This window comes from Mauremys mutica, chromosome 1, assembly GCF_020497125.1.
Source record: "Mauremys mutica isolate MM-2020 ecotype Southern chromosome 1, ASM2049712v1, whole genome shotgun sequence".
NCBI classification, from domain to species: domain Eukaryota; kingdom Metazoa; phylum Chordata; order Testudines; family Geoemydidae; genus Mauremys; species Mauremys mutica.
The window spans coordinates 224361720-224374779 of record NC_059072.1 but is presented as its reverse complement, the minus strand read 5'-3'; the positions used below and the strand labels follow the sequence as shown (position 1 = coordinate 224374779).

General features: G+C 39.6%; 1 protein-coding gene across 2 annotated transcripts in view; it reads right to left on the bottom strand.

Annotated features, from left to right (window-relative positions):
• Positions 1 to 1240: 1240 nt before the first annotated feature.
• RPS6KA3 (ribosomal protein S6 kinase A3) overlaps positions 1241 to 13060 on the bottom strand; it is a 139381-nt gene continuing 127561 nt past the window's right edge. For both annotated transcript variants that reach the window (XM_045013097.1, XM_045013154.1), the window contains exons 20-22: positions 10345 to 10462; positions 8284 to 8424; positions 1241 to 6639 (exon numbers count right to left, since the gene is read on the bottom strand). In XM_045013097.1, coding sequence (XP_044869032.1) covers positions 6517 to 6639; positions 8284 to 8424; positions 10345 to 10462 — 382 coding nt within the window. In that variant the 3' untranslated portion in view covers positions 1241 to 6516. The remainder of the gene's footprint in view (positions 6640 to 8283; positions 8425 to 10344; positions 10463 to 13060) is intronic.

Here is a 13060-nt window from a genome sequence, read left to right as displayed (position 1 = left end):
TTAAAGAGAATTAAAATTCAATTTATATTTTTCATGTTGGTTAAGTGCAGGCTGGGTTCATATGCACACAAGATAATTTTTTTTTAATTTTACAGACAATATTCCCCTACCCTCTGAAATCACTATTTTTCCCAGCTGTTGCAAAGGCAAACTGTCTTCCTGTTGATTCTGGTAGCTTGGTGAAATATCTTGATGCCCTATTCGGCTTCTCCTCTTGGTGAATTTAACAAGACTATTGAGGAATATACTTTTGTTCAGAGATGTATCACCCATCATAATTGCTATTCCTGCTGTTTTATCTAAAATATATAAACATTTCATATCTTGTGTTGACTAACAATTCTTGTTTTTCTGTGTTGCAAGCCTGAAGAAGATTATGATACAATTATTTCAGAATCACAACTTCAGTTTGCAATGCCTTTTGACTTGCAAACAGTGAATTTGACTGGATCAGTGGAATGTTTCCTATTACATTTCTCACTAATATGTATATTTTAATTTTCAAAACTTGTCTTGCTTTCCAAATTTCAAGAGGCTCATTGCAAATAAATAAGACTCGGTATTTGTTTATCAAACGTATCTAATTTCAATGTGTGACAAAATAGGTTTTTGTTTGTTTGTTTGTTTTTTACTTATGCAGCAATCCTAATTATTTATTTAGCACCACATATACATATGACACTTTATAGCAGATGAAAAGACAAGGTCCCTGCCCCTTTGGAGTCTACAGTTTATGACTCCTATCCATCTGCACAGAGCCCCAGGTACTTCAATGGAGCTCTATACATTTGCAGCAGTTTGTCCACATGCAAGAAGTTGCAGGATTACAGACTAAGTGACACCAAATTTTAGTATTATTAGCATCTTTTGGTCTGGACACCTCACAAATATATAGAGTTTTGAATAGAATTAAATGTGATTGAGACCTTATAGTAGGCCTAATTTTTTTCATCAGGTCTCCGTTGACTATACTAATAAAGGTCAAGATGATTAAACATGCAACAAAGTAATGGCATAAAGCTTTAATGTCTTACTGACAAAACACCACCTGCATATTAAGCTCAGAAAAAACAAACTCCTCATTAGCTTAGAAATTAATTTAATAAGTCATTTCTGGCTGGGAATGCATATTTTATATGGAGCAAAGTTAATTCCATTTGAGGTACGAACCACACGGCAGGTTTTTTTTGGTTTTTTTTTAGCAGCGTGATTGGAAAAATCAAACCCAATAAAACAGACATTTGTTTTCATATGTTTGAAAATTTATTCATTGTATAAATTTCAATTTCCTTTGAAGACTACAAAAACCTGCCACTTGACAGGGATGCAAGCAATGATATCTTTCCAGGACTGTTCATGGTTACATCTGGAACAGTTTAGATTACACATTAATAGTATGATTAGAAAATTTCCTAGATCATACTCTGAATAAAACAATCATTTAAGTATTCAGTACTATTTAACCTTTTTACTAGCAATTCAATTCTATGACAGCAGTGCTAAGCATCTGAAAGATGCTATTTTAATTGTCTGCCAAAAGGTACAATACAGTTGAATTCCTGCTACTGTACCTTAGACTCACTTACATGCCATGCGGAGGAAACTAGTATAAAGTATGATTGTATAGAATTGTAGAAAAATATTATCTGTGATTTCATCATTTTTAAAAACTGTTTTAAGTAGATTCCCCCCACCCCATTAGATTGCAAAATAATTACATCCCTTATGAGTACACCTTCCCTTTGATTAGGTCAAGAGTATCAAGATAAAGCTAATCATTTACATTATTTTCATGAGTGAAAACTCAGCCATTAAGCATTGATGCTTCCCAAGGAATGACATATCTAGAAGCCTGTTTCCAATAATAGAAAAGCAGAGCTTTAGTTGGTATACTACATTTACAAAAACAAAACAAAATTCTATTTCCTTATGCCTTTTTCTCTTAAAAAATTGTTTTAAATACTTCATTTGAAAAATTCAGTATAAGTTTTGTTCAGTACTAGTAGTGATTATGAATAAAGATCTTCACTGTTGCTAGATATAGATCCAATTGAGTAGTGTAGCTACTCCCTCCCTCTGCTCTCACGTACTCTCACACCACTGGCAATTTTGCTTTGAAAAATAGGCTATTCACCTGTATCTGCACGTCTCCATTTTTCCTCTTCCATAAATCTGTATTCTAGAGTCAATTGCTATGCTTTGCAGACAAAGAAGCAGTAGTGAAAATTTACACAGTGGGTCATACACCCTTCAAGCTTGTGCGGTAAGGAGTTCTGCTGCTTAGTTGCAGTCTCTATGTTAATTTCCCATCCTTAGTTCCTAAGTAACTGCAGTTACAAAAACATGCCAAAGATGAATGGGGAGAAAAATGTGTGGATCCCAGAAAGAGACATGTATAAAACTAGGTTAATTTGCCTGTAAAATTTATTTCCTCCACAGAAACACAGTTGGTCTAAACTAGGATTTAAAGCTATATTTGATCTAGACTTTAGAGTTGACCAGTTTAAGATGTGTTAAAATACAATCACTTTGTCTTGACTAGTCTTTATGGTGTTAATTAGGTTGTTTTATACAACTCCATCTAATAGCACACCTTAAAAACTTACTCTAGATCAAGCCTGAGAGATGGGCTATTTAAGAAATTAAAAGCCCAGTATGGTTTGCTTGCTTGTGCATATACACAGTAAGATGTGGGAGCAGTCTCTGTGTAAAGGAAACATACTGATCACATTCACATTTCCTAATAGTCTCTGCTTGGATATATTGACTACAAAGACCAGTAAGCACGGGGGAACAAAGGTGAGTTTGTACCTTAAAAACACTGAAGCATCAGTTTGTGCTTTCGTTAATATGCCTCCACAGAGTCCCACTTTCAGACAGAACCAGGTAGAGGAGTATTTCTAGCTTAAACAGAGACTGCCATACAAAACCTAACCTCTGAAACCTAATTGTTAAAAATGTACATGCACTGCCAAAAGACTAACAAATTTTGCCACCGTAATTTGACTTGATATTGCCATAACTTTGGTGGATTAGGCACACAGATACTCTCACAAGACAGATACATCCCCTTGCAAGGCAAGGAGGGTACAGTGAAACTGATGGATTGAGGTTAGTTTCTGACACTGTCTGGGGTGATGATGAAGGTAGTGTGTTTGTAGCCCATAATGGAAACGTATATGACGCATGCTGGGTATGAGGTTTCTGATCTTTAGGTTGAGTTTAGGAGGGAACACAGAGGCAGAATAAATGAAGCAACTGTAAAATTAAAGACTTCAGGAATACAGAAATTAACATATTTGAGTAGCTATTGACTTTCTGCTCTGTTATACTGACTATAACACCAGATGTTTCAGAGGAAGACATAATAAATAGGAGTGCTGGGGGGTTTTAAGTATATATGGGATATTCCTTCCTGAATTCAGTTGCTGATCATTTTATGACTTGAAGCAAAAGAATTGAAAGACCGTGTAATTTTTCCAGCAGTACTGTTCTAAAATGAAATCTATCAGCTAGATTTGACTTAATGTTTAACCTTAATCTTCAAAAGAAGAAATTAACAACAGTTTCCAGGAGACATGGTTTCTTAATTTTTGTCAAGCCTGACTTATAGTTACTGATGGACCTGAAGAGAGACATGCTGAAGGGTGAGATTACCAAACAGTTGTTAGGCTAACACCATTGGTGCTGCAGCCAGTCTCAAAGGAAAGACTATACTGCAAATGGCTTTTCCCCTCTTCAGCATTAAAGATTTTTTCTTGTCTAAAGGAAGAATTCTCAACAGAATGAAAGAGCCACCACTCAATTGTAGAACATTAGGTAAGGAGGAAATGGCTAATTACGTTGAGGATAGTAGCAGTGAGACAAATATGTTCAAGACACTTGTTTGACTTTTTGTGATCAATAAGAACCCTCCAGTTAAAAAGTTATTCTTTAATAATACAAAGCAACATTAAAAAATCTCTATTTCCTTTGGATTACCATGCCCCACTGAGACCAAGGGTAAATCTTGAGGCCCCTGCTAGAGTTCTGCATCTTGCCTTGGAAAGTCCCTAACTCTTCATCATCCTTGCCAAATTTAGATCAGCACCACGGCAAGGTATTAAGAAATAAGACACATCAGCTTCCACAGAGGGCAGTAAGACAGATTGCTTTGCACGTTTAATAAAGGAACCGTTATTATTACTATTTACTTGTAAAGGGCCTTTCTTGTTCTGTAGACCCTTTGAGGGACATCAGCATAGACAGCATCAAACTACATACAAAGCCTCTAGCTTTTCAGCTCTAATTGCTCTTTTTTTTTTTTTTTAAAGGGAGCATGGAGTCTTCATAATTCCCCCACCGTCCTACCTTTTGATTAGGAGACTATGTGACAGCGTGATTCTCTGTTTGGCATTTTAACACCAGTGATCAAGTTGATTCTGGAAGCTAAACAGTTTGTTCTCCAATTAAAATCCCTTCCCTTTTCCAATCCTCTATTTCTACTCTCCTTTCAGAGATCCCCACAAGAGTATACGGAAACCAGAATGTCTTCCCTCCTTCAGTTTAGAGCATTAAACAGAAAAGCTATGATGTTTATCCCTACCTTACACTTAAAACAGTGGCTAATTGCTCAACTGTCAAGTTCCAGGCAGCTTGTAAAAACCTACGCTTTCCTGTTTGCCAAGGAATACCTAAAACTTCTGACAGAGTCTTCGTTCCATGTTCATATGGATCAATGAATCAGATGGAGGAAATCTGTGGTGTGACATTAATGAAGGACTTCATTCTCTCTTTCCACAAATTTCTTTGAAAACTTCTCACTGTAGAAAAACTAACAAATTAGTTATTGGAAAAATAACTGAACAGACTAATTAACCAAGAATCACACTGCCATTTGTGCTGATCTCTTGATTTTTAAACAATATTGTTCACAGAAAATGTGCCCCTAAACTCCATATTTAGTAGCTTTGGATATTTCTGTAAAGGGTATTTGATACAGGTAGTCAGTTGATGTACCATTTTCTTTGGCAGAATGGGATATCAGCCAAACTTTAATGTGCTCCAGTGCACACTCAAGATCAGCTATCTGCAGTGAATCTCACAGACTACATAAAAGCAAGCACGTTTTATGATTTGTGTCCTCAGAAAGTAAACCAAGAGCCTTTTACACTCACATTAAAAGAAAAAGTGGGAAGACCACTGCCATCAAGGAACATGAAAAGGGTGATTTTGTTTTACTTGACTTGGACAGTACAATTTTAAGGGTGCCTGGACTGGTGATGAAAGGCCCAAGGAGACCAATTATGGTGTTAGAACCTCAGATGTCAGTTAAAAGTACTGGATGGTTCTATTCTGACTCTGCTTTGGACTGTAAACTGAGAGCGTCACAAGAATGAACAAATTGAAATTCATCAGTCCAGTATATTCTAACCACAAGAGACAAAGTTTACTTCCATTTTTGGTAAGCGTCTGTTTATCAATGGACATTGTCTTTTGCTTTAGAGTCAGCATTACATTTCTTCTCTAACTCTCTAATGCCAGCACTGGCCGAACAAAATATTTGTCAGCTCTTAACTAAAGTAATAAAATAAGTAAAAATATTAAATGAATTATGAGAAAAAGCAAGAAACAACTGTCCTGAAAGGGAAAACTATTTAGCAACGATTCCTGAGTCCTGTAATTGGTGAGGGAAAAGAGATGGGGGTGATGTGGAACAAGTTACTTTTTGTTATGGATGCGTTACCTATTACATGTGTGAGAAACCCACTGTTTAAATTTTTAATACTACAACATCTCTCCGGTTTTCATAACAGACATGCAACTTCAAAAACATGGAAATGTAGAAAAGACAGACAAGGAAAAATACACATTCATAATATTACATTCAATAGCTGTTTAACAGTCAAGGCTGTTTTAGAGCTGTCCAACAATACTGATTAATCCAGGTGAACTGTTTAACCAGTTAATTGTCAAAATGATTAATAAAATCTAAATAAACCAAGGCATGTATACATTAAAGAAAACAGCACAGAAAAGTACTGCTTATGAATTGTTTACAAAAACATACAAAATGTTGGATGGCACAAAGTATACAGTGCTAATATAAACAGATTGTTTAAGCTAAGTGCTTAACATAAACTGTCCATCCCAACATGTAACAAAGAATATTTTAGGGGACGAGAAATATTTCTTATAAAAATAATGCTATATGGTGCAGAGTGCTTTATTCAGTGTATTTTTATGATAGAGTTGGCATTCATAATTCTTCTAGTTTATTCAATCAGTGAACATGTTCATTTTCATTGTGTTTCCACTTTTCACTCCATCCAAAGCTCCAGAAAGGTCAGAAACTTGCCGTCAACAGTTTAAAGGGAGAATAGATGAAAGCAGTAGCAACAATAAGAGCAGCAGCATTATGGGTACCAGCTGGGACAGAGTGTGCTTGCAGGAATCTGTCAGATATGTGCTACTTGTCGCCATGATTTGTGCTATCATCTTATATACCATGGTACCAAGTATCTGGTTGAGGTCACTTCACAGGGCTGTTGAGGTAATTTTTTTTATACCTCTCCTCTGAGCAAGAGTAGAACGGCCTACTGGCTCCAAAACTGGTGACTGATTGCGGTTCAAAGCAGAGTATGTGGCTGCCATGGCACCCTAAAGAGTTAGAAAGCAGAGGTAAAACAAAACAAAAAACCCCCACACATTGTGACTTTACTACATTCTAGAGATCATAACAATATTACATGATTTAGAGATTTTACTAATCAAACTGTTTTCTGTAGGTTAAAAACAATGGGCTTGATTTACCAGTGTATTATTCTGGCTATTTAAAGCATGATTACATGTTTCTTTTTTTGCAGCACAGGAAGAACTCAACTATGTTAAAATTGTTTAAGGCAACTGACATGACTTTTAAAAATCAGCAGGTGCCAGTTATATTGCAAAATTAAGTTGTGCTTTAACTAGATCCCCAAAGTGCAGAGAGTAAAATCCCACTAGAGCAGTGGTTCTTAACCTTTACTGCAGCCTGCACTCCTTTGGTTCTCAAAATATGTCCTCGCACCCCTTATCAAAAATTGTTGAAGTAGGTCACTTCTTTAAACCTAGATATATTTTTTGTTTGTATATTACAGTAATCGTTAAAAAATGTATAATATTAATAAACACATACGTTTGATTAAACAAACAAAGTAGCTGTACTTACGTGCCTGTGCTTAATTTATGTTTTTGATGATTTACCTTCTAAAAAAATCTGGCATGTCTTGCACCCCCAGAAAAGGCATCTTGCACTCCCAGGGGGTGCGTGCACCCCAGGTTAAGAACCACTGCACTAGAGGATTGTCCTTGTTTATGGTTTGTCTAACCATTTCTGTTTTCACTAAAAATTGCTTTAAAAATGTTTCACTACTAGTCTATATAAATATGAAGTGTATACATCTAAACTAAGTTTACAGATTGCTAGAAAATTCTAATCTATGGCTAGGATCTGAACTTGGTTCCTTGCTTCTAAGCCATTTAGTGCTGGAAGCTCTGTGTCTTATAGTTGACTAAGGGTCATTTGATTAACTCTTAAGATACAAGATCCCTCTTCTGTGGTTGGGAGGTTCACCATGAAAAGGCCTTTGAGGGACTTTGTATGTGTGTGGGGGAAATGAGTGTGGGGATCTTCAATCTAGGTTAAAATTAAAATAAAAAGATCAGTTGGTATCAAAAGTGGTTTGTGTTTGAGACTATCAAGTGTTGATCGTTACATAATACACCATTCAATATAACCTTTACTATAAGGTTTCCATTTCATTTTTTATTTTTAATGAAAATTTTGTAAAAAAGAATCAATTTCACCTCCAAACTATCAATTTTTATACTTATAATCCCTCCACTAAAATCACACTAGCAACCATAATTACGATTCCTCCATTGTAAACATCTAGATCACTTACAGTCTCAGATGAACTATTTTTTAAAATCAGAGTTCAAAATCTAGGAGTCAACAGTCTAAATCACCAGAGAAAACATTATTTATAAACTCATTTTATCTTGTAATCTGTCTCAACACAAAAAGTAAAACAGTATGGGGATTACAGTGTACTGCTCTTTGTGAACAGAGCAGATTTATTCTCCACAGATGGACTCACTTGAAGTCCTATACATTAGGTAAATCAAAAGTTCACATGGCTTAATGCACTGTGTTTACTGAACTCACAAACAATCATAAAAGTGTGATTAGTACTTAGAGCAAATGCAAAGTAACTGTTTTTGTTTACGATTCATACGAGCTGAACACACACATTTATTTACCTTCACCAAATGTGGAGCATCCTGTCGGTTTAGCTGGTACTGAGGCAACTGGTCACTGTCAACTATCCAAGGGTGTCTAAGAACCTGGGCAGCAGTCAGTCTTTGATGTGGGTCGACATGAAGCATCTTTGAAACCAGATCCTGTCAACAATACAGAAACAGTTAATTCTGATGAACAGTAACATTTAAGGCAGTACAGATTATTTTTAGAGCATTAATAATGTTAAACATGATTAAAATTCAAGATTTGAAGAATTATTTTGTTGTGATCAGTAGTTTAAACAAATCTCCAGGCCATCCTCTGGAAGTGGTTGAAGTATTACTCTGTGCCCACAAATGCCAAGATCTATTGGAGAGTTTAAAAAGTAACTAGTCATGTGAAGAGCAGTATGCAAGTGAAATTATATAGATCAATTCTGAAGTATCTTACTCTAAGGGCATGTCTACACTACAAACTTAAGCCAACCTATGTTAGGTCAACTTACAGCCACCACAGTAATTACTGGTTCATTTCCACACTGCCCTGCTTCTGTCACACTGCTTCTGTGTCCACATCAGGAGTACGTCCACCGACATAAGAGAGGCAGTGTGGGGGTAGAAAGCCCAGGCTCTTAGCTCCACACAGCTCCCTGCTGGTAGCCCAGCTGCCTCCCAGGCCTTTGGCTCCCTGCTAGCTGGGAGCAGGGACCCCGGGCAGCCACCAGGATGGAACCTGAGACCCTGGGAGCAGTTTGGTTCCGAGCGAGGAGCCTGGTCTGCAGCCCAGCTATGTGTGGGGAGTCTGGACAGCAGCCCTGCTGGGAGCTGGGACCCTGGGGCAGCCCAACTCTTAGTGGGGAGTCCAGGCAGCAGCCCAGCTGGGAACGGGGCCAGCTGGGCTCTAGCTGGAGCCCCCCCTCCTTCCCCGGGGTGACAGCACAAGCTATGAACAACTTTCTTATCAATTAGGAGCCATGAAATTGACAAGAATGACAACCAACAGCCAACATAAGTAACCCTCAGTGTCAACACGGACACTGTGTTGCCCTAACTACACAGGCATCACCTCCATCAGAGGCGTAAGGCTTGAGTTATTATGTCGGTGTAGTAGGGCACTTACATTGGCTGGGGTGTACACTTACATAATTAGGTCGACATAAGCTGCCTTATGTCGACTTGACTCTGTACTGTAGACCAGGGCCCATATAAAGTGTAAGGAGAGTATAAAGCTTCTAATTCTGGGACAACTGCTTATGAGAAAAAATGCATTTAGTAATCTTAAACTGCCTAAAAACATTCAAAAGTACTTAACAGCATGCAAACATTTTCTTATAAAACAAACTCTCTGTTGTGGAGTTTGAAATAAAGACCACAATAAAAAGACTTCTTAAAAGTTGAATGATTTTAGACACATTTGGGACTCCCAGTATAAGTGGTTGGGATGGCACTGAATAAAGAGATATGTGATTCTATATCTTGTCCAGGACAAAAGGTAGACGTGTCAGTCAGGCTGTTTAACATAAAACATGGGAAAATACTTATGAGTATTTAGAAATCAAGACATATGGAAGCACAAAGCAAATTAAAGACATTAGCCAAAGAAGGGGGGAAAATGCTTAAATAATCTGAGTTCTTTGAGCATATTAGGGCTTTATTATAACTAGATAGAGGGTGATGAAGGCTATCGAATGCTTTTGGACATTATATATAAGTGCCAAGTTATGGCTGCCCATCACAGACACTTCATGGACCCATAAAAGAGGCGTCCAAGAGCATGTGGCTATAACTACTGCATCCTGATTTGGTTTTCCAACGCCCCACAGAATTAAAAGTGGTGGTATTAAACGTGGTTATTTTTCTTCCTACAGATGACTGACTGTTTAAACATGAAGGGTTCATAATTATCAAATGAATATCTACTCATACAAAGGATTGGCTCAGTAAATTTTAAAAAATCTGCAACCTTCATTAAAATCATGTTCTCTAATATTATAAGCAATTTTTATTGTGACAAAAAATCCTTTACAGAATCTGTTAAAATCCATCTCATGCACAAAAAGACAAAATATTAAATATACTTGCCTTAGCTGTAACTGAAACTGAATTCCAGTAACCACCAGTGAGAGAGAACTTTCCACTACCTATTCGTGCCAATATCTCCTCTGGGGTATCATCAGGACCATTTGCAAAAGGAGTGTAGCTAATCAAACAAACAAGTTCAGAGTATTAATAGCTTTTCCGTGCTGGACTCCAATCCTTATTTCAAGTCTGACCACAGCTGCCAGTGTTTCAAAATAATAAACAACACCCCCCTCTCCAACATCAAAAATTATAGTAAAACTGATTTCAAAAGCACCCAAAATAATAAATTATAGATGAACTACATGTAGAATGAGATGAAGGGCCTGCTTCTCTTACTATATTCCTTCTGTAACAGAGAGTGTCTAAGTGTTGGCTAATTCTGAGTCACAGCTCCACAGACTGTCCTTATTATGTCCAAAAGTCAGTACATGCTGGTGGAATGAAAGGACTATCTGTGTATAAGAACTCTGAAAATGGAGGACTTGATGACTTTGACCTGGAAAGAACAAATACCCAGCCTGATGCCAGGGGTGGCTCTAGCTTTTTTGCCGCCCCAAGGATGGCAGTCAGGCAGCCTTCGGCGGCTTGCCTGCAGGAGGTCCCTGGGCCCGCGGCTTCAGCGGCTTGCCAGCGGGAGGTCCACTGGTCCCGTGGCTTCAGCATACCCGCCGCTAAATCCATGGGACCGGCGGACCTCCCATAGGCATGCCGCCGAAGGCTGCCTGACTGCCACCCTCGCAGGGACCGGCACGGTGCCCCCCGCGGCTTGCCGCCCCAGGCACATGCTTGGAGCGCTGGTGCCTGGAGCCGCCGCTGCCTGACGCTAGCTGAGAAAGAAGTCACTAAACCCTAGAGGATTTACCTTGTTCAACAATTCACATCCTTGCTATTGAACTAGCAAAGTACACTAAACATAACTGAGAATGAGAAGAATAACTAATTTTCATACATGTGGATTTCTTTGCCTTAGTTAAGCGGTTAAGATGAACAGGAATACTGTAAAATTGTGGCAGTAAATAACCAAATAAATAGTTTTATAAGCATCTTGAGGCTAACTTGTAAGCCAGGTGTAGGAGGTTAAGTTGGCTGTTTAAAGTGGTATTTTTCAAAGCTGAGATTTGGAATTATTGCTTGATGAACTTGTACTTAATGTATTCTTTTATGCAGATCACTTGTATTGCCTACATAATTCTGACTATTGTTTGAAGTGATCTGATTCATTCTTCTGAGTAATCAAACTTCTACTCCTGAGGACATTTTGTGCCAAAAATTAAAAATTCTGTGCATATTTTCAAATTCTGAAAAATTCTGCAAATTTTGTTTGTCAAATGAATGTGGAGGCTCCATCATGGCATTGGGGAGCACAGGACACTGGCTGAACAGAGGTGGGAGATCACTGTGCAGCCCCCACCTCATCGGGACACTGACTCAGCGGTGAGGCTGCACCTAACCCTGACACAGTGCAAGGACTGGCCCTGCCCCTCCATGCCATATGCACCAGGTGTGGACAGCAGGCTCAGCAAGGCTGGAGCCAAGAGTGGAGGGGTTCAATGTGGGAGGGGGGTCCAGGTGTGAGCTGAGAGGGATGTATGAGAGGCAATCTGGGGGCGGGGGAGAGGGAGGGGAAGAGATCTGGATGCACAGGGGCTTACTGGGATTTTTTGGGTGCAACAGTAATGGGACTCTGCAGGGGGGGTCCAGGTGAAGGTGGTTGGGCCTCAGCAAGGGGGATCTGGGTATGGGGGGGGGGGGATGGAGCTTGGCACGGGGTCTGGGTGTGGGGAGCTTAATGGGGGTCCAGATGCTGGGGGAGAGGGGCTCAGTGGGGGTAGGGAACCAGGTGCGGCTGGTTGGGGTGGGGATCCGGGTGGCTCGTCAGGGTGGTCCAGGTGAAGGGGGAGTAGGGCTCAACGTGGGGGTTCTGAGTCTGTGAGAGTGAGGCGTGGTAAGCTATGATGAGTCTGGATGCACAGGGGTTGGGTGGATTGGGGAGCAGCTCCCTGTACAGGGATCCTTGCCGCTGCAGCTGAGGAGAGATGGGTGCAGGAAGCGAGTGTGTGTGGGAGAGTTTGCGGTGCTTCCTGCAGCTGGGGTAGAAATCCAGGGGATGGTCTGACCTGACCCTGGATGCCGTGTAGGGGAAGAGAAGTCCTGTCCTCCCCAGCTGAGCTGGGACTAGTCCCTGATCCCGGCGCAAGGTAGGAGCCACCAGCCAGGGCTTCCCCAGTCCCGGCCCCTGCCCCACAGTGATCTACTTCTTTGCTGGCTGCCCTGGGCACCCGAAACATACTGCTGTGGAAGGTCGCATGACTGCTCTTGTGGCTCCCCTTTGCTTCCCTGTCAGAGTCTCATTTTTCTGCGAGGAAGAAAAGAAATCTGTGGGGGAAAAAACTGCACATGCGCAGTGATGTCGAATTCTCCCAGGAGTAAACTTGAAAGCATCACTGGTGTGACGCTGTAGGAAATATGGGTGACATTTTATGATATTGTTGATACCAATATTATAAAATTGCAATGAATCATGCCAGATATGCTGTGTGAGGTATCTGCGAAAATGTTATACTTTGCCAAGTATGATGATTTTGTTCATATGTTTGTATCACCTTTGTATTATGAGTTATAAATATGTAGGGTATATATGTATTTCAAAACTTGTGCTGTGTTTCTGGGTGACACCCCCAGACAGACTGGCATCAGCGCTAGGCCTGCATGATGG